General features: G+C 43.5%; 2 protein-coding genes and 1 long non-coding RNA gene across 4 annotated transcripts; 1 reads left to right on the top strand and 2 right to left on the bottom strand.

Moving 5' to 3' along the window:
- Window positions 1–346: 346 nt before the first annotated feature.
- LOC110091677 (neurophysin 1) lies at window positions 347–3,319 on the bottom strand. The gene is made up of 3 exons (XM_020815872.3): window positions 3,152–3,319; window positions 1,286–1,490; window positions 347–546 (listed from the first exon to the last, which is right to left on the bottom strand). The coding sequence occupies exons 1-3, from the start codon at window positions 3,269–3,271 to the stop codon at window positions 509–511; spliced, it is 363 nt and encodes a 120-aa protein (XP_020671531.1). The 5' UTR covers window positions 3,272–3,319; the 3' UTR covers window positions 347–508.
- Window positions 3,320–5,295: 1,976 nt separating this feature from the next.
- On the top strand, window positions 5,296–12,323 carry LOC140707801 (uncharacterized). The gene is made up of 3 exons (XR_013545747.1): window positions 5,296–6,293; window positions 6,872–7,102; window positions 11,087–12,323. It is a non-coding gene; the product is annotated as an uncharacterized LOC140707801 (long non-coding RNA).
- Window positions 12,324–14,220: 1,897 nt separating this feature from the next.
- LOC110091671 (vasotocin-neurophysin VT) lies at window positions 14,221–17,942 on the bottom strand. Of its 2 annotated transcripts, none has more exons than XM_020815864.3 (3): window positions 17,576–17,942; window positions 15,797–15,998; window positions 14,221–14,527 (listed from the first exon to the last, which is right to left on the bottom strand). In XM_020815864.3, exons 1-3 carry the CDS (start codon window positions 17,684–17,686, stop codon window positions 14,358–14,360), a joined length of 483 nt encoding a protein of 160 aa, XP_020671523.3. In that variant the 5' UTR covers window positions 17,687–17,942; the 3' UTR covers window positions 14,221–14,357. The 2 variants fall into 2 exon arrangements, with proteins under 2 accessions (XP_020671523.3, XP_072858222.2); XM_073002121.2 differs by lacking the exon at window positions 17,576–17,942 and adding an exon at window positions 16,307–16,354.
- Window positions 17,943–19,964: the final 2,022 nt, after the last annotated feature.

Genomic DNA, 19,964 nt, shown 5'->3' with positions numbered 1-19,964 from the left:
TTCCCAACACGAGGGTCTTTTCCAGGGAGTCTTCTCTTCTCATGAGATGGCCAAAGTATGGGAGCCTCAACTTCAGTATGCCCTATCTTGTAACTGTGCATTTGGTTTCTTTTACCACTGCTATTTTTCCCCATACATATTGTGGATATTCTAATCTTTCCTACTGTTTTAATGTGGATTTATAGCAGTTTTTGATGGCTTCTTGAACAAAAAGACCCATATTCATTAATTAACTGTATTTTCCTTCTGTGCTCTTGCTACTTTATATACCAGATGAACAATAATGTGCGCAATAGATCTGTGGATAACTTTACTGGGAAAAAAAAACGAGAACACAAAGTACAAGTTTTTGTTATTATACATCATTTATTTTGCACAATCTCGTTGGCCACTGGTTTCCAACATATATGTCTGCAGTGGAAAGACACATCTATTCGATGCGATGTCATTACCCACAAGTTCGTAATCTAAAAGTATTGTTGCATCATTGTGATTCCTGGGAATCTCTTCATTCTTGATCGCAAACCGAGTCTACCAGACAGCCCTCTGAAACAGCAAGAAAACATGTCAGAGAAACCAATGCAGACGAGTTCGGCATGTTCTATGTCACATTGTTCGCTTCCAGAGAGTACTCTTTTGGTGCATGTAGAACTTTGGGAGATAATCATTATCATCATCCCTATCATATTTGAGCAGGGACTTTAGCAAATTATCCACTAAATAATATCCCCACAATCCAGAGATATAATTAAGAAACTTCTCATTCCCATGGGCTGCCCAGAGCATAGGCTCAATTTGTAAATGCATGAAATGAAGAATGTTTTGTTTTCACACGTACATAGAATTATGGGGTGCCTGACTCCTATTTGACTCCTCTCCACTTTTATGATGACTGTTTTTATGGCCACTGTAACCGGTACAGCTGGTGCTGTAAATGGACACAGAGCAGAGATGGAATGGAGAAGAGAGAAGACGGTAGAGTTCAGAGGGAAATGTGTCCAGCAAGCAGGCTATAGAGAGGAGATGTGCGGGAGAGATGAAAAGACTGAGGAAACTGGAAAGGAGAGAGGAATGGAAAGGCAGCAGAAATTTCATTAATGAGGCATGGAAATTCTCTAGAAACCCCACCCCTATTTTAATATCAGGCCTAATAAGAACATGGGTTCGAATTCAACGTGGCTTGTGGTACAACTCCCAGGAGGGAGATCTTCCGACTGTTACGAGTGGCCACTCTGCTGCCGGGTGACGTTTAGGGTTCTGCCTGGCATGGCAGGATGGGTCTCACCGTTGTTGCAACAGATGCCGGCTGCGGCGCAGGTCCCTCCGTTGTTGCCGCACGGCTTCCTTCCGGACTCACAAGGGGTTGGCAGGAAGTTTTCTTCTTGACACCTTAGCGTTTCTGCTGTGCCGAAATAGCAGCCTAGCTCTTCCCCGCAACAGATGTTGGGCCCAAAGCAGTGGCCTCGGTTTCTAGGACCGCAAGAGATGCACTGGTGGGGGAAAACAAGAAGAGGACCCGTCACTTTATCCAAGAGGTCGGACACTGGGTTGTCGAAACACTTACAGCTGGAGAGACTTCCACTGCGATCACGGTCAGCGTTAATGAATCTATCCTACATCTTTCCTACGAAACCGTACAGCACATTAAAAGTGCAACCTAACAATAAAACACAGTATTTGGCTTTCTTTCTCAAGTTTCTCTTCTTCGCCTTAACCAGCATTTTTCATTTCTCCTGAGCACATCTGGATGAGGATGTAAACCCCACTGAACCTAGTGGGATTTATTATGGCATAAAGTTGCACAGGATTAGGTTGTAAAGATGTTTCTAAGGATGGCGGTCAAATGTTTGCCCTTTTCGTTTGTTTCTCAGCTGCCATTCCTTGGGTCCCATTCTGGAGTCCGTGACTATGACTACAAGCAAATGTCTCCCACGTTGTTCTGGCTTTGAGGCAGACTTGATCTGCAGGAAGAGTCCCTTAAAATAAAGACTTACAGGATTCTTTAAGCCGCAGAACCTTCTGCAAGACTACAGTTCCAAACCTTAAGAAAAAGGTATTACCAAACTATAACTGTTGGAGCTTTTGCAACCTCGCAGGCTGCCTCTAGTAGGTGTGGTTGGGAGGGACCTTTCTGGACTGAGGTGACTGTCAGTCTATCCACCACTAACCAATCACGGCTTCCTGCCTCTGAATTCAAAGAGGGCCCAGCTCCTCTACTCTGGGATTTCCTCTTCTCTTTTACCTGTTGCAGTTTGTTATCTGTTTGCTGTTATTCTGTTCGCAACTAAGTAATGAAACATTTTCCTCGACAAATGCCTGAGAGTGAGTTAAGTGAGCTCCTGGCACAGTGGTTAAACCGCTGTACTGCAATCAAAACTGTGTTCACGACCTGGCGTTCAAATCCCAGGTAGCCGGCTCAAGGTTGACCCAGCCTTCTATCCTTCTGAGGTCTGTAAAATGAGTACCCAGCTCGCTGGGGATGGGGGGGCAATGTGCAGCCTGCATAATTAACTTATAAACCACCCAGGGAGTGCTTGAAGCACTATGGGGTGGTATATAAGCGGCACACTTTGCTTTTTAAGTGCCAGTTTATGAGAAAGGGGTGAACTATCTGGGGTGAACTTGTAACTATTCTCCTCTTTGAGTTTCTGTACTTCTACTGTCTTAACAAAAAGGGAATCTGAACATGAATTCGAAACTCTGCAACAATTTCCCATCTCACGTATAAGCATCATTAGTTTGTTATTTGAAGAAAAGTACAAAACAAGACCAAGAATCGTTCAAATTAACAGCCAGGCTTCTCGAAATTAAAACCAAAATATCGGAAAGCGTTACTACAACCCTAGCTAAAATGGTTCCCCCTCTTTATATTTATCTTGAGACATATGCTACTTTATAAACAAAGGATTCAGAAAATCGCCATTGTGCATAAGTCCAAAGAAATTCCTAGTCTGTAGCTGGAGGGAGAAATAGACTATGGTTTCACACAGGCAGAACATAGATCCCAGTTTGTAAAATATTTTTGCAGTTCTCTTTCTTAAGTGGTATTGATAGGACTAGCTAGTTACCAACCATTATCCTTGGCTCCGTATCTCCTGATTGCTCGCAAACCTTTTATTTCCCCTGCATCTTACGTTCCCCCATGGCTTACCTTTCGGACTTCCATGTCGAGGACGGAACGCTTCCCTCCGATGGGGCAATTCTGGATGTAGCAAGCGGAGGAGAAAGCCAGCAGCCAAAGTAGGCAGAAGGCAAGCGTATGATACGACATGGCCCGTCTTTCACCCTCTGCTTTCTCCGTAAAGCAGTAATGGAAAAGCCTTCAGGGTTCTGCCTTGGTGTTCACAGGTATATATATACTGTCTATTGAGGGTATCGTCTACATAGCCATACGACCACCCTTGTTACGTATTTCTCTTAAAAAACCCAACTCATCACCTTTCACAACAGAGGTCTCCGCTAATAAGCCAAGGTCACAGGCGTGAGGTCAGTAAAATATGGGCAATTTTCTCTTTCTCGTTTTCCCCCAAACTGGGCGGAAAATGTCTCAAAGGCCAAGAGTCTTCCTTAATTGAAGAAGTCTTTGATGTCACCAGAGTGATGAATACTTTTTCTCTGGCCTTTTCAGGAGATCTGAAATGGAAGACAGTGCAGTGTACTTTCAACCGGTATGAAACTATGGCTGGCGCTGTAGCCCTTAGTTCGATACCTTAAGATAATGCCTCCCATAATTTGGGGAAAGGGCGTCCTTTTGGTGAAAGGGGGAAACCTCAGGACTTCTCTATTCTGTAGACTTTGCTTTTCTGTTTCATATTCCGAAAAAGAACATTTACTGGCCCGTATCTAATAGCGCCACTACGCCAGGGCAGCTGTCGAAGCAGAAAGATGATGGCTTTCCCATAGTTCCTGTTGGGAGCTATCCCGTATATCCTTGAAGCAGCAATAATATCACAAACATTTGGGGCAACTAACATCGCGTCTTGCGCAGTATATGTCGAGAGTACACTGATATAGACATGATATGGGTATTGGTTTCGTTGCTGTTTTGACTTCTCTGCCATCCCATACTGCTTGGAGCACTTTCTTGGTGGTTTACAACATAGGATTCAGTGTTTGTTGAGCAGTGAGTTAGGTCTCTGGCTGCAAAGCCAGAGGTTGGGAGTTTGATTCCCCTCGGGGCCTCCTGAGAGTACAGCCAGCCTGTCTGGCCTTGGGCAAGCCGCACAGTCTCAAGGTGCCCGCAGGAGAAGGGAAGCGGAAACACCTTCTAAGTACTCTCTCTACTTAGAAAACCCTTCGAAAAAGTCACCATAAGTCAAAATTGACTTGATGGCATATGGCACATCTTTTTGATAAGTTTTTCAAGTTGCAGTATCAAAATTGACCACTAAGGGGAGCCAGACACCATTTATCTGCGTGTCTCTGTATTTTGCTCTGTATGATTGTTAGTAGCAATAACGCAGAGGAACACACTGAATTGCGTCAAGATTGGAGCAAGGGTATTGATAATGGCAACCTAGCAGCTGAGAAATATTGAGTAATGGAACAAGTTCCTTTAAAAACGCAAGATTCCAAGTTCTACGTACAATCCCTTTCATTGCAGGATTGCCCTTGTAGACGACTGGATACGATTCACTCCTGGGAGCAGTACCTGAGGCAGCAGGTTAAAACTTTGCTCTTCACCCAAGCATGCCGGATAGCTCAGTGGCTTAGGAATCTGGCTGTGGAGCCAGAGGTTGGAAGTTCGATTTCCCCCTGGGCCTCCCTATCTCTTCCCCCACGGGACCAGCAGCGTGCCTGGAAGACCTGTTGCCATTATTCACGAAAGCGTAGATTGAATATTTTGTTTGTATTGGTCTAAACAAAGGTGTCACTTCTACCTTTGGTTCCCGGACAAGGGTTGGACCTCATGACGCCTAGGGTCCCTTCAAGCACTGCAGTTTTAAGATTATTATGCATATTATTTGAGGAAATAGAGATCATAGATTAGTTTATTTTTTACTTTGTTGAATTGTTTTAATATTTAAACGGATTTAATGACTGCACCTGACCCTGAGATCTTAAGATATATATTTATCTTCAGAGATGTAAACAATTTAATTTATAAAATACAGTGAGTTTCCCAAGAGACTATTGATATGTTGGTAAAGCACTGTTGTAGAATGTATTAGTCTTGTAATTTAGTGGGACGGGAATCACACTGGCTGAAATCCTGTCGCTTAGTATGTTTGACTCCGATGGACTTTGACTCCTACTCCAGGGAGGGCAACTTGAGTTGTGGAACTTGCTATCAGGTTGGACTTGAGTCGCACCATTGACTCAACCGAAACTCTACTTCAGGTTATTTCTCAATGTCTGGGACTTGACGCGCAACTCGGAACCCACCCAGCCCTCCCCTTTTTTTGGGGGGGGGGGAACCCTTCCTTTTAATAGGAACTCAGACTTGAGTTTCCAAACTCAGGACTTGCTACCAAAGATTTGAACTCAGGACTTGCTACCAACACCTTGGGCTCGGACCCAAATATTTGCTAACATCCTTGGCCTTCTCTAGTTGTGACCACACGAAGCGACAGAATTTCAGCCAAGATGGCTGCCTCCTACCAGGATACAAAGCCTGTGATTAATATCAATTAATAATAATGTTAATGAAGCCAGACTGTTGCCCTTGTTTCTTTGGACCTGACCTGTGGGAGCATTAAGAAGCCATTTCATAAATGGCGAGCAAGGACTTGAAATGCTTAACTGCACTGAATACATAAGCTTCGTAATTTATCCGCCTCGTCTTTGGATTGGCTAATTAATCATGGGGCTCCAAGTCATCGTCTAGAAAATGGCCTTTGCCACCTGGCTTGTTCTGCGTTGATATTTGCCACTTAAAGCATAGTAGATAATTCAGAGGTCAAAAAGGAACTTTTTCACTGCCCTCCACTAACAAGGGTCAACTGACTGACATTACCTTGTAAGTACTCTTTTTTTAAAAAAACCAAAAAAACTGAAACAGCAGCAGAGAAGAATATGTTTCATTCCGTACTAAAGAAGTATAAAGTCACTGGACAGAGAAAGGCGAGGAGATATCAGAGCCCAAACGAGGACCAGCCACCACGCCTGAGATGATCCGTGATGCCATTTGATTGCACCTCACTCACTCACACAGACGGCAGGAGTAGCTAAAGAGCCCTGCCTCAGTGATAGCAAAGCGGATAGCTCCTGTGCTGGTGCCTCAAGCAAGCCAGTCAAGTCACGAACATGTCGACATTGAGACAATATGATTGAATGAACACTGGCGTGTGCTAGTAAGGATACACTCATGATGCCAATACAAGATATCTTGGCTGTAAGGGGGTGCTGATGAAGAACTGTGGGGGCCCTTGATTGAAGAAATAGCTATGGATCCATGCAGCATAGTCTCCCACCTCTCTGTTCCACTTCTCAGATTTTCAGTTTGGCAGGGAGGCAGGGAGGAAAGTGGTAGGAACTTTGGTTGCGCACCGGAGGCCGAGCAGTAGATGATGGCACTGAGTTTTGCTCCCCACCCCAAGTTCCAGAACCCTTTTCCCCCCCCATTTTCCTGTTTCTCCCTCTATTCCAACCCATAGAGTTACATATAAATACTTTAGAACATGGAGAAATCAGACAAACGCAAATTGGCTTGAAGCGAACCAACTATGTTTTGTAAAAGAAACAGGTTGGAACAAATGGATGCGGATGCTTGTTCACACACTCCTTGCCTCTCCCTGGAAAAAGTAAGAGCAAATCAAAATAGCGTGAAGGCGGAAACTCCTAAAGATATCTAGGCTGCTTGATCATATGTTTTATATTCATTGTCTCTCTGTCTCTCTCCACCTCCTTCCCTCCCTCTCTTTCTCTCAAGTTCAGTCTCAAGGTAGCTTGAAACCATGTAGAGACATCAACTTACATCCAGAAGCTAGCTCCACCTCCTTTGACTACCTCTCCTCTGCATTCCAGTCCTGCCTTAACACTTGACGTTCTGTAAGAGGAGGATTTTTTTCCCCAACCCTGGTGGGCAGAAGGTGCTGCATGTGGATCTCCGAACATCGAGTCGCGTGAGCAACGCAAGCTTCGGCTACTTTTTCTCAGATGGGTAAGCAAGTTCATTTTACTTCTACCAGTTCTTTCATGGAGCCATTCTGAGGAACATAGGCAACACCTCAGCTTTCTTGATGGGACCACGAGGGAGGTTGAGAGCACACTTGTGCTGTTGTTAGAAAGGTGGCTTCAAAGGTGAACAGTTAGGTAGTATTTTCCAGAAGCAGTTAGGTTAGGCATCAGATTTCCCCATAGTTTTAGCCTCACATCCTTGCTCAGAGACCGAAGCGAATTCTAAAGACTCTTGGGACGTTCCATGCTCTGTATGTGTGGAACAGTAACCATAGACTATGTGCATTCCTAAAAGTCTTATGCCTGATCTATCAAAGGACCTTTTCCCTTTGTTTCCAGATTACCACTGATTAATCCATGGATTGTGTAAAGATCTGAGAACTTAAGCCAGCCAAACTAGGCTCCGTATAGAGACTTTATCATTCCTTCTTACAATAGGTAGTGGTAAAACAGGAGGACAATTCTCCTTTGTTTTGGGAAGTCAGAAATAATTCTAGAGAGGCATTGATTCCCAGACAGATTTTGTCCCTGATGGTCGTTTTAAGTTTTTGTAAAATGTATTATATGCCGTATTTCAGAGAAAGGTCAGACAAACAATTCAAAAATAGGATAACCAGATAGATTTGTTTCATTCCTGGTAAACTCACCTGAAAAGGACAGAAGGCTGTTCAGTGGAGGCAAGGCAGAAATGAGTTTGCCCCAGAGATTGGAAAAGCTACTTGGATTATGGATTACACCCAAAAAAAGCCACTGGCTTTTCAGGCTAAGAGGGAGTTGGGGAAAGTGGCACTTTCTCCAGAATGAGTTTTGCATCCTGGGGGTGCAACCCTGACAAGGAGTGATTTTCCCTTCACGTTGAATAAAACCATGACTTTGAATAAAAGCAACTGCTGGTCGCTTTTTCCTTTTAAAAATACTCTGCGCGTGGCAAGAGGTGAAAACCTGGGGACGCTGTTTATCGCTCTTCACTTGACAAGGTTGTAGAATGTCTACCTTGTAAGACATTGTTTTGTGTGGATTCTGCCACAAAATGCTAAATTTTGGGAGACTAAAATGTTTTGTTTACCTGGAAGAAAGTTAAAGGAGGGGTCAGCCTTTTTGGCTCAGAGCCATGGAAGGGATTGCCTAGCTCGGAAGCTGATGTTTGAATTCTGCAGTTTTGGCAACATTGAACACAGTTTCTTACAAAAAAAAAATTGTCTGTGAGAACAACCACAGTTTATGTTTTAAAGTACAGTTCCCTGTCTGATTTGGGAGGCTGAGGTCCAAAAACAGACTCTTCCCATCCCCACAATGTTTACAAAGTCAGCTTGCAAAGAAAAATATAATTGGAAACTTTTCTGTGGCATCATTGAAAACAAATGACACTGTTATTCTATCCACCTGATGAAGGGGATAAGATCTGTGGAAGGCATCCGTGTCTGAATCCTGGAGGGGAGTCTACCCTGATGAATAGAAGGAAGGAAGGAGTTCAGGTCAAGTAATAGGTTGAGGCTCAAACATGTTTTATCCTGCAGTCTTTTAGTGTTGCCGAAATACTGATTTTCCTTAGTCAGTTGAAGAACAAAGCAAAACGAAGGTTCCAAAGGCTGCTTCATCTGGTGCTAAATTCAGAAGGTGACGATTTTTTTTTTTAGAATCCTCTATTGAGCATGGCCAAAGAGTTTCCACGGGGAAGATATTCCTCAGCAGGGGCATGACAGTTTTATTATTAATGTTATCGGGTGGATAATATTTTAATATTATTAATTCAATCCATCAATGTGATGGGAAGTAGTAGAGGTGGAGGGGCTTTCTTTATTTGTATCAGAGTGTTGTACAATTTAAAATCATGGATGCATGTAAAATGTAGGTGAAAATTAAAAACAAACCATTAGACTTTTTTTGACCAGAAGTGGGCTACTTCATTAGTGTTATCTTGGCCATTTACTAAATTTTCTTTTGTACACATGGGCGGAGTATAAATTGCATGTATATAAATGCTGTGTTGCTTGAATTGAGTTAATTAGCCCAAGTCAACTGAAAGTCTGAGAGATGGGTTGGAATTAAAGATCTAATGTTTAAATCCTCACAGAACCAAAAAGTTAATTGGCTAGTCTAGGGGCAAGTAATTTTACCTCAGGCTACCCCATTTCACAGCACTGTGGATGGACAAGACTACTTTCCCCCCTCTTCTTGCTTTTTCTAGATCTACATTTAGATTGATACTCTTAGCCTTGTTTCATTGCTGTCTAAGTTAACCATCTTTGCTTAAATAGGGAGGAAAGCTATAAAAAGAAAACTTTCAGTCAGGAGCGAGCAGGATCGGACAGAAACTGCTGGGAATGCTCTCTGAGACAGCTGTATCTGGGGTGAAGGTAGCAGCTTTGAGATTTGCTCCTTAAAGTTATATTTTCCTCGACAAATATGTTTTGATCTTCTCTGTAGAGTTGCTATTGTAATCTCTTGCATATAAGGCAGAAAGTTCTGTGATACCCTGTAGATGAAGGAGCAAATCACAAGTTTAAAGAAGTGTATTTTCTGCTATAATAAAATGTTCGCTCCAGGCATGTACCATATTTTCCCGTGTATAAGATGCCCCCCTTTATAAGACACCCCCCCCTTTATAATAAGATTTCATTAAGAAATCCTAGCTTAGCTTTGAGTATTCAGCCTCTGGACTCAGAGCACTCAGACATTACGAGTCCCTGTTGCATCTGAGTACTGCCTACAGGCTCCACCTCCAAGGAGGTGTGTTCCAATCACTTTGATCCCTGCTCACCCCTTCTTGCTAAGCCCCGCGGGGCTTAGCAAAAGGAGGGGGAACGGGATCAAAGCGCTGCAGGATCCTGACTGTAGGAAGCTAAGCCTCGTGATTGAAGGAAACCTGTTTGCAGAGGCAAGGTATGGGCCGTTTTGTTCTCTCCTCGGCTTACTTCCGTGTATAAGACGACCCTCAATTTTAGTCTAAAGATTTTAGGCAAAAGTATTGTCCTGTCCACGGGAGAAATACGGTAATTGTTTCAAAGTGGTTTGACTAAGCCATCAGACTTGCCAACGAAGCCCAAGTCTACCTCCAGACAGGTAATCACAAACCAAAAGGAAGTTAATTCTCAAGTGAAGAGAGTGAAGTTGATACTAGAACATAACAGGCCGCTTTTGATGTACCGTATTATCTGTGTTGTCTAGTCAGATCTTAGCAAATTTCTAATACCACAAGCTTTCTACCTTTATTTACAGCTAATAACATTGCTGAATTTATTTCAAGTGAAATAATCTTTAAGAAAACTTTGCCTCATATTCTTGATTATTTACATTTATTCAATTCAATTCAATATACAGTACTCTAAAAATTCATATGATATCTGTGGGATCAAAGAGGGGAAATTTTTTCCAGGTATTATCATTATCATTATCATCATCATCATCATCATCATCATCATCATCATCATCATCATCATCATCATCATCATCATTATTATTATTATTATTATTATTATTATTATTATTATTATTATTATTATTATTATTATTATTATTATTATTATTATTATTCATCTCATCATTGTCATCATCATCATCTTAGACTTCCAGAGCTGGAAGGGACCCTACGGATCATCAAGTCCACCCCCTGCCAAGGAGGCTCAGGGGGATTCAAACTCCCAACCTTCTGGCTCTGCAGTTGGATACCTAAGCCACTGAGCTATCCAGCAACCCACTTAAGCATTTTGTTGACAAAAGTAACTTATTAGCCTTTATTTATCAACCAGAGTGTGAGATAAGAGCACTACAGGATTTGTTTATCTGTCCTAAGTCCTGCTCTGGACCATATTCTGTTCAGTTCCGGATGCTGCCCACACGATGGGGTGAGCAAGGATATGGTCAAAGGAGGGCATTGAAGATGGTTCGGTTGATGTAGCATCAATTGTTAAAATTCAGTTTTAGTATCATTTATTAATATATTATATTTATATGTTGCTTCATACAGCTGAAAGAAGTGGCAATGTGATTGATAAAAAATGTATCAGAGCTGAAACGTCTCGCACAGAATGAGTTCTGGGGGTATTTTCGGATAGCCCAAAGGAGCATCATTCCGAAACGCCTGGATCTGAGGAGTCCTCTGAGCCAGAAATTGAGGTAAAAACAACTCTCTCTATAGTACAACCAGTCTCAACCCGTGACAGAGGTGCAGACTGGCAGGGACTTCTGACATACAATGTGGGGACACAGTCCACACTGCACAATACATGTCTCTCTGTGTGTGTCTGCCTTCTCTGTGTGTGTGTGTGTGTGTGTGTGTGTGTGTGTGTGTGTGTGTGTGTGTGTGTGTGTGTGTGTGTGTGTGTGTTGGGGGGGGAGCACTTCACATTTCCCTGCAGGTAGCAGGTGAGCTTGCCAACTTATACAACGGAGCCCACACGTCTCTGCTGCTCAAAAGAACAGGGCTAGATTTGACTGGCTTAAGCTGCCAAGGAAGGAACCTGCTCACTGGAAGGACAGATCCTGAAGCTGAGCCTCCAATCCTTGGGCCATCTCATGAGAAGAGAAGACTCCTTGGAAAAGAACCTGATGTTGGGAAAGTGTGAAGGCAAGAGGAGAAGGGGACGACAGAGGACGAGATGGATGGACAGGGTCATCGAAGCAACCAAGATGAATTTGGCCCAACTCCGGGAGGCAGTGGAAGGCAGGAGGGCCTGGCGTGCTCTGGTCCATGGGGTCACGAAGAGTTGGAAATGACTTAATGACTAAACAACAACAAAACAACAACAAAAGCTGCCAAGGGAGAGATCACAACCGCTTCCAGCCATAGGAACTCTTCTCTGGGTGGGTTTTGGCTGGTCTCACACCAGTGGCCTTCGGCCGGAAGGTGGTCAACTCTGTTGAGGATGTTCTCCTTGGCGTATTCTAGCATACCAAACTATTACTACTGCTACTTGACTTCACATGTTTTTGTCCAGATAATATACATTAGCTACTCTAGCCACATAGGTGTCATGATACTATATCCCCTTATAGGTCAAGCAACCTTGAACTAGGCGATAATGACAAATGGTGACAGCCTATTTTCCAAGAGAGGTGACCTTCTTACCAAGAATCTGCAGGTCATCTCCAAAAATATGATTTTGGCAACTTCCCCCATCCCATTTTAACCTCCAGTCCTATGGTTTCAGATTTCAGTTCCATAAAATACTTGAACAAATAGCCTTACTAACATAAATCTCAAAGGCAAGATGTACATATGATGTATTTATTTATTTTTAAATGGTCTAATGCATCTCAAAAGCCCAACAGAAAGGTTATATCATTGTGTGGGAACTTGTTGGTTGGGGAGCTTTAAGAATTAGGGTCCCAAAGATACCTTTTTCTGAGCTCTGCCTAGAGATCTGTGTTGGTCTGTTTTTGTAGCCTTGCTCTGTGTGGTGCGACCTTGAATTGTTCTTTGATTGTGAATTCGGTGGCTAGTGGTGAATGCACTGCTCTACATTTCCTGCCTTAAAGGCTTGGGAGCTGATAGGGTGTGGCAGAGAGAATGATAGACAAGATCTCAAGAGACCTGGGTTCAAATCCCTGCTCAGCTATGGAACCCCATAAGTGACAGGAGGTAGTCATTTTTAACTCATTTGTTCGTTCGTTCGTTCAACTTCTACCCCGCCCATCTAGACCAAAGGTCTACTCTGGGTGGCATTACACATTTCTAAAAACAGTGAAAACAATAGATGTATACTATGAATCCAAGATGTCAAAAATATCAAAATTTAAGATACGGCAGGAGGGCAAGCCTGCCCAAATAGCCAGGTCTTTACTCCTGAAAACAACCTGAGAAGGAGCCAGGCAGATCTCCACGGGCAAGTTGTTCCAGAGGCCAATTATAGTTGATTAATCAAGTTATGGTTGCATAAGTGCTAAGAATTCTTGTGTAGAGATGTCCTGATCTTCCTCCTCCCACAGCACCACAGCTCCCAGGGTAAATCTAGTTTAAAGTCTATTGTATGAAATGCCAAAAACCTCCTGCAAAAACTTCTGTGGTGAGGTGATGACATTGCTGGGAGTGGGGGAGATTTTTGGTAATGAAAGACTGCCTCCTTCTTTTCCACAGCTTCTCCAACTTGAATGTAATCTGTTTTATTGCATAGATGTGGGAGTTGTGGGATGAAAGGAGGAAGTCTTTAATTACTGAAAATTCTCTACTGCTGTATGATGTTACCAGCAAAGAGAGATTTTCAGTAATGAAAGACTTCCTCTTCATGTCCTCGGGCTTCCACAGCTTCCACACAATGAAACGGATTACATACGAGTGTGATAAGCCACATGACAGAAGAAGGTACAGTGGTGCCTCGCTTAACGAGCGCACCGTATAACGATGAAATCGCATAGCGATCCGTTTTTTTGGATCGCTAATGCGATCGCTCAACGAGCTTCAGATAGGGAGAATTTCGCTTTGCGAAGATCAGTAAGCGTTTCGCTTACCGATCTTCGCAAAACGAAGCTCCGACGATCAGCTGTTTGGTGGACAAAATGGCCACCGGAAGCCTCAAAATGGCCACGCGCAGCGTTTTCGCATCCTCCCCTCACTTAACGAGGGCGCAAAAATGGCTGCCGGCCATAGGAAACCTCACTGAACGGTGAGTAAAGGAGCCTTTTGGAACGCATTAAACGATGTTTAATGCGTTCCAATGGCTTTCCCTGTCCCGTTCAGCGATGTTTCGCTATAGCGAAGGTTAATCCGGAATGGATTAACCTCGCTATGCGAGGCACCACTGTATTTTGTTACTGAAAATCTTCTCATGTCAGTGACATCATCACACTTCCACAGGCTTAACATGAGTGATGATTTTGGCTATTATCTTATATCAGGCAATGGTCCATATTATGGTATGGTCAGCTCTCTTAGAAGGAAATTGGGTGGAAGTCTTGGCAAAGTTCAGACACCATCACCATCAAATCTCTATGGTTTATCTCACATCCCTCCACTGGCCTCGTGCTTTCAAAAAAAGCGGAGATTTTTACCAGGTCTAAATAGTTCTTACCCATAATTGTAGATACCACAGTGCTTCTAGCACATGTTTGAAAATGCAATATGCTTCCACAGTTTATACGTTTAAAAAAAAAATCACCACGCCATGCAAGAAAAGAGCTTTATTGTTTGCTGCGTATTTACATTTTGCTCTCAAATGGTTATTTCTTTATACGGTATAGGACTTCCTCGGAGTGCATTGTGGAAAGTAAGCAGTGCGCCCACCGGTCTCGAGTGCCACAATTCAGTAAAACTGCGGTTTGCCCTGCAGCTGCCTGTTCACGTTGGCCATGTGCATCAGTTTGAGAAGGAGATCTCCCGCCGAGCCGTCCAGCACAGTCAGATTCTTTTCCACCGACATCCGGCTTCTGTCGCCGCTTTCATCCACACATGTAGCATCGGTGGTACAGCTCTCTTCAGAAAGAAGTGAGAAAAAGTAAGGACTTTAATTGAGACATCTTTCGGTTAGTCGTAGACAGTCTCCGGAGCGATATTCGCTTGACCACCGCTTGCCAAATTTGAGGTTGCAGTCCCAAGAGGTAACCTTTCTGCAATTGGGCCACATTAAGTTTTATTTTACACACTTCAGCATCTCAAAATTGCATTATCGTCTGATCAACGCCCAAGTCAACATGACCCAGTTATTCTGGGAAAGTTGCCAGAGCTTCTGCTCCTGTGCTGCTAACACCCACTTTGCCCGTGATGGGGCTTCTGTCTTTGCTATGAAAAGGACCGGCTGTTAAGTTAGATCATATCAAGGGAAATGTGTGTAGAACTGCCAGAACTTACAATTTATGGGCTCAGTTTTTAATTTGTGGTTACATGCGGTCAAGTCTCCCCTGATTTATGACAACCCTATGAATCTCCAGCATGTTCTGTCTTCAAATGCCTTGCTCAGCTCTTGCAAACCCAAGCCTGTGGCTTCCTTTAGGGAGTCAGTCGATCCTGTATTTACTCTTCCTCTTTTCCTGCTGCCTTCCTTTTTTCCTAGCATTATTGTCTTTTCCAGAGAATCCTACCTTCTCGTTTTGTACCCAAAACAGGTATGTACTGTATGCAGAATAGGACAGCCTTGGTTTCAACATTTTTGCCTCCAAAGAGAGTTCAGGCTTGATTTGATCTAAGACCCATTTGTCTACGTAAAGTTAATTAATTAATTAATTGAAGTTAAACATGGGAAAACAAGCTACTTGGATGAAACATTTCAACCTACGAAGAGGTCCAGTTGCCAGGACTCAACTTCTGGAGAACCATCACCGTAAAGTATTAAACTGGAAAATGTTTAACTCGTTATATTAACATGGTGGATGTGTTTATTTGTGTTATTTCTAAGTTATAACCCCAACGTGCACTCAGACATGGAGAGAAGCAACCAGTCAGAGGTAACTGCTGGAATTTCAAACTGAAGGGTTAAATAATGAATTGTTAGGGTCAATCCACAAAAAAAATAAAAAGATGTTCAGTTTTAAGTTGTATTTTTAAAGTGTATTTAAATCAAAGTATTAGGTAGGAAAGAAATCAATTGAGCTCATGGATGACAAGAAGGGATATAAATGCAGATAAATAAAAATACAATCCCTTTTTTAAAAAAAGTCACTCCAGATTCATCATTTTTTCTTGTTTCTCTTCCTCCCCTTCCACCCTCCTTGTTCTCTCTGTTTCTTTCTCCCAATGTTGATTTACCGTCATTGCAGCAAATGCCCGAAGCAGCACACCTTCCTCCCGCGCTGCAAGGTTTTCCTCCAGCCTCACACGGGGAAGGCAGGTAATTTTCCTCCAGGCAACGCAGGGTTTCGGAGGTGCCGAAGTAGCACCCCATCTCCTCTCCGCAGCAGATGCTGGGGCCAAAACAGTTCCCTTTGTTTCCCGGACCGCAGGGGATACACTAACCAGAAAAGAGGCAGAAGTGGAACACAAAGGAAAGCATGAGGTTCAGCTTAAGCAATATAACTTACAAATGCAGGAATAGATGGCATTTTAGGCTGGCAGAAGGGAAGCACGCTAGGGATAAGCGGATGGCTCTCAGGTAGGAATCATTCTGCTGGCGACTTGTAATTGGGTGAAACAACACAGAAACATTACATGCATTGCTTCGAGAAATCTGTGCAGGATTAGTGCAGGAGGAAGTGGCCTAAACTCGTTTGGGAAGCCTCTCATGCTGGCATCAAGGAGGACACCCCGTTTGATACTCACCCTAAGAAAGGGAAACCAGAACTGTAATGCCATCTGAGAAGGAGGAGGAAAGAGGAATTTGCACATCAGCCAGGGCTGACTTGGAGAAGGAGCAAGAGGGGAGAAGACGCCTGCCAACCCACTTGGGAAAGAAGGATGAAGTGTTGAAAGATAGAAATGTGCAAAGCTGTGAGTGCATTGGCTCTCTCTCCCTCTTTTCCTCTCTCGCCATAATTGCCCTTCTGAGGAGTTGAAGGGGCCTCAAACGGACAGTATCGCCCAGTGGGAAGCTGATGAGCCAAGGCCACAGTCCATACAGCATTCAGCAGAGCGAGAAAAATAGGACTCAGCAAAGAGAACATTATGAATAGACATTAAGAATTAACCCCTTCCTGGAGAGGCATCTCGGTTTGTTGCAGAATCCTTGAAGGATCTGACTTTCACTGTAGGCATTCTAAAATATTGCCACCTGAAAAGCTGTAAGCAGTGTCACACAATTTCTGCCATTGATCCTGCACAGATATATTTTTTAAACAAAGAAATGAGCTGAGACAAAATGTGTGGCAGCAGATCTGCTTTTTTATGACCAGGGTATTTGCTACTCCCAGCCAAAATACTGCATTTTTGTATTTTTGCCAAGCCACGAGTCAAAGAAGCAGAAAGTCTGCTTCTGACTGCCTGGCTTGTCGGCAAAGGCACAAACAGACATTACAGATAGCCCACGATTTGCAAAGTGACTTCCTTAATTGCTGAAAGCCTCTGAGTGCGGGAGCTGTGCTCATCTCATTTAATGTGCACCTCAGCATGCTTTGTCTTGTGATTAAACATAAGCATGGGATCCCTTTGAAGTCTGATTTCTGCCCAAATCACATCTCTCCAACAGTAACATGCTTCCAGATCTCAGGATGACACACAACCTGAATGTGTCTCTCTTTTTTTTTTAACTGAAACCAGCCCTGCATAAGGAGAGGGATATCAGAATTGTCCAGTGTTCAGGAAATACAAGCAAGGTAACTGAAACACTATCCCTAGCTCTGGCCTCATTATTGACCCTCAAAGTACAGGAATTCCCACATTCCCAGGATGTACCTCAATATTAAACCTGCACACTTTTTTTTTAAAAAAAAATAAATTTTGTCCGGCTGGATGAGGGGAAATAACGATGAAGCGTTGAAAAGAGAAAAAACAGGAAAAGCAGTTTTGCTCTCTTTCACACACAGAACAGCCAACAAGTCTCTCCCTCTCTGTCTCCTCCCTCCTCCCTCGCCCGACCACTCATGCCCGTGCTACCTGTCTGATTTCGGAGTCCGGATAAGCTCTCTTTCCTCCCCGAGGACAGTTCTGAATGTAACAGGCTGAAGACAAGGCAAGAAGGCAGAGGAAGTAGCCTGGAAAAGACATCGTAAGCAGGTGCTTGGGTGTGCAAGGCTAGTCCTCCTGCTGCCTCCTGTTCGGTGCATCTGGCTCCAGACTGAACGGCCCACCTATTTATACCCTCCACACCTCATCTTTTTGCATCCACAACGTAATGTCACCAGAGCCCCATCCCCTGGGTGTTTATTCCGCGATGCCACCCCAACCTGGACTTAAATCAAGGACCATAATTGAGCCAATTTGGTGCAAAGACTGAAACTCAGGTCCCCAGGCTTATTCTTCCTCGTCAAAGGATTATTTTTGATGCTTGCATCATAATAAATTTGAGTAGGATGGATTGCAGGAAGTGATTGTGTGTGGGGGGGAGCTATTTGGCCTGGGGTAATGAGAAAATTTAAAGAGTCCTTCTGCAGCTTTTTCTCTGTCCATATGCACAAAGCTTATCCCCTTAGAATCCCCAGGTGGACAGAAGATTCTGCGTAGTTTGAGTAACCTTTGTGACCCCCCCTACGCCACGCCTCTAGTTGACTTGTGGCATGATTTTGGTGGCTTGATCCACTAGGGATTTCCACTAGCTCCTCTCTTCACTTGGGCAACATCTGTCGGATGACACTGTTCTCGGTAGAAATTTAGGATGGCTTCATACACAGGTGACCAATACGTTAATAGAGATTACCATCCACCTCATAACCCCCGTTTTCCTAAAAAATACTATTTTATTTCTATCCAGCCTTTCTCCCAGTGAAGAGATGCAAAGCATTGTACAACAGCTAAAAAGTACATATGCTTAAGAACACGACACGCATCTTGAAACACAAGTATGCTGTGCAGCCAAGCCGTTTCCTGAGTTTTTGATTGTTCCTTATGTCACTCAAATCTCACCTTTATTTCAAATTAGTTTCTCAAGCAGCTCAATTGCAGGGTGGAATAAAAATCCCCCAAGCAGTCGGATTTCCAAGCATCTTTTCTGTGTCACCTTTTGCCTCTGGATTCTGCCTCCAGTGGACTCTTGGTACCATCTCATCTCTTGCCACAGGTGCTAAGGGCCACTGACACTTGTCATGCAGAAGAAGAGTCCTCTGTTTGAAAGGCTGTTCTGGTCCAAGACCAGACTGAAGGTGGAAAACCATAAGAAATGAAAGCAAGGGGTTTTTATATTGCTGGCCATCAACAGGTAACACCTGGACAGATTATTAAGCAGGTATTAGTAGGCATCCTTCAGTCTCGAGAGACTATGGTAATGTGCTCTGAATAGAGGTCTTGGAACAGCATCTAGTGTGGCTGAGAAGGCCAATTCGAGAGTGACCGTCCCTTCCACACTGAAGACAAATATAATCTGTCCCTTGTCCAGCTCCCTGGTTTTGCTGGTTTGGTGATTGCCTCTTTAAGCAGGTAAGGAGTCACCTAAAATCATGGACTGAAATCACAGTGTTTAGTTAGCCGCACTAGTGTGACACCAAGCAACAGGATTTCATCCAGGGTCTTCCAACTGTGTAAACACGTACTGCATTTTTAAATTTCAGTTCTAGTAACTGAAGGGGATCCAAGCAATTATACTTAGACTCATCAAAGGTTGGTAGGACAGCTCATTCAGTTTGATTTCTCTCTGTGTCTTCCGGGAGAAGAACCATCTTGTGTGCGATCCTGGTTAAGGTACATAGTGCCAGAGTGCCACCACAAGGAGGAAATGAGGAACGACTTCTAACTATGGTACGTTATAGCTAGAAAAACCCTGAGAACAGTGGCCTTAAGTCAGAATCGATTTAATGGCAAGCAACTAACGATGTTGTTGTTTAGTCGTTCAGTTCTATCCGACTCTTCTTGACCCCATGGACCAGAGCATGCCAGACCCTCCTGTCTTCCATTGCCTCCTGGAGTTGGGTCAAAGTCATGTTGGTCGCGTCGATGACCCTGTCCACCCATCTCATCCTCTGTCGTCCCCTTCTCCTCTTGCTTTCATGTTTTCCCAACATCAGGGTCTTTTCCAGGGAGTCTTCTCTTCTCATGAGATGGTCGAAGTGTTGGAGCCTCGGCTTCAGGATCTGTCCTTCCAGTGAACATTCAGGGTTGGTTTCTTTGAAAATGGATAGTTTTGTTCTCTTTGCAGTCCAGAGGACTCTCATGAGTCTCCTCCAGCACCACAACTAACATTAGACTTATCCAAATCAGCCGGATACCAGCGACTTGTTACTAATGTTTGTGCCAATGCAAGTTTGTTTGTTTATTTAGTTAGTTATTGAACTTTATATCCCACTTTCCCCTTTCTTTTGCATGTGAACGGTAGACAGCTTCCATAGCTCCTGTT

Source organism: Pogona vitticeps, chromosome 5 (genome assembly GCF_051106095.1).
Source record: "Pogona vitticeps strain Pit_001003342236 chromosome 5, PviZW2.1, whole genome shotgun sequence".
Classification (NCBI taxonomy): domain Eukaryota; kingdom Metazoa; phylum Chordata; class Lepidosauria; order Squamata; family Agamidae; genus Pogona; species Pogona vitticeps.
This window is presented reverse-complemented; position numbering and strand designations above follow the sequence as displayed.

What these genes read in the sequence shown, in the direction of transcription:
- LOC110091677 (XM_020815872.3), bottom strand. Translation starts at nt 3,271, where the DNA reads ATGTCGTATCATACGCTTGCCTTCTGCCTACTTTGGCTGCTGGCTTTC. An exon ending in TCGACATGGAAGTCCGAAAG is followed by an intron (nt 1,491 to 3,151) that starts GTAAGCCATGGG and finishes TTCCCCCACCAG; the next exon opens with TGCATCTCTTGCGGTCCTAG. An exon ending in CGGCATCTGTTGCAACAACG is followed by an intron (nt 547 to 1,285) that starts GTGAGACCCATC and finishes TTGCTGTTTCAG; the next exon opens with AGGGCTGTCTGGTAGACTCG.
- LOC110091671 (XM_020815864.3), bottom strand. Translation starts at nt 17,686, where the DNA reads ATGTCTTTTCCAGGCTACTTCCTCTGCCTTCTTGCCTTGTCTTCAGCC. An exon ending in CGGACTCCGAAATCAGACAG is followed by an intron (nt 15,999 to 17,575) that starts GTAGCACGGGCA and finishes TTTTCTGGTTAG; the next exon opens with TGTATCCCCTGCGGTCCGGG. An exon ending in GGGCATTTGCTGCAATGACG is followed by an intron (nt 14,528 to 15,796) that starts GTAAATCAACAT and finishes TTCTTTCTGAAG; the next exon opens with AGAGCTGTACCACCGATGCT.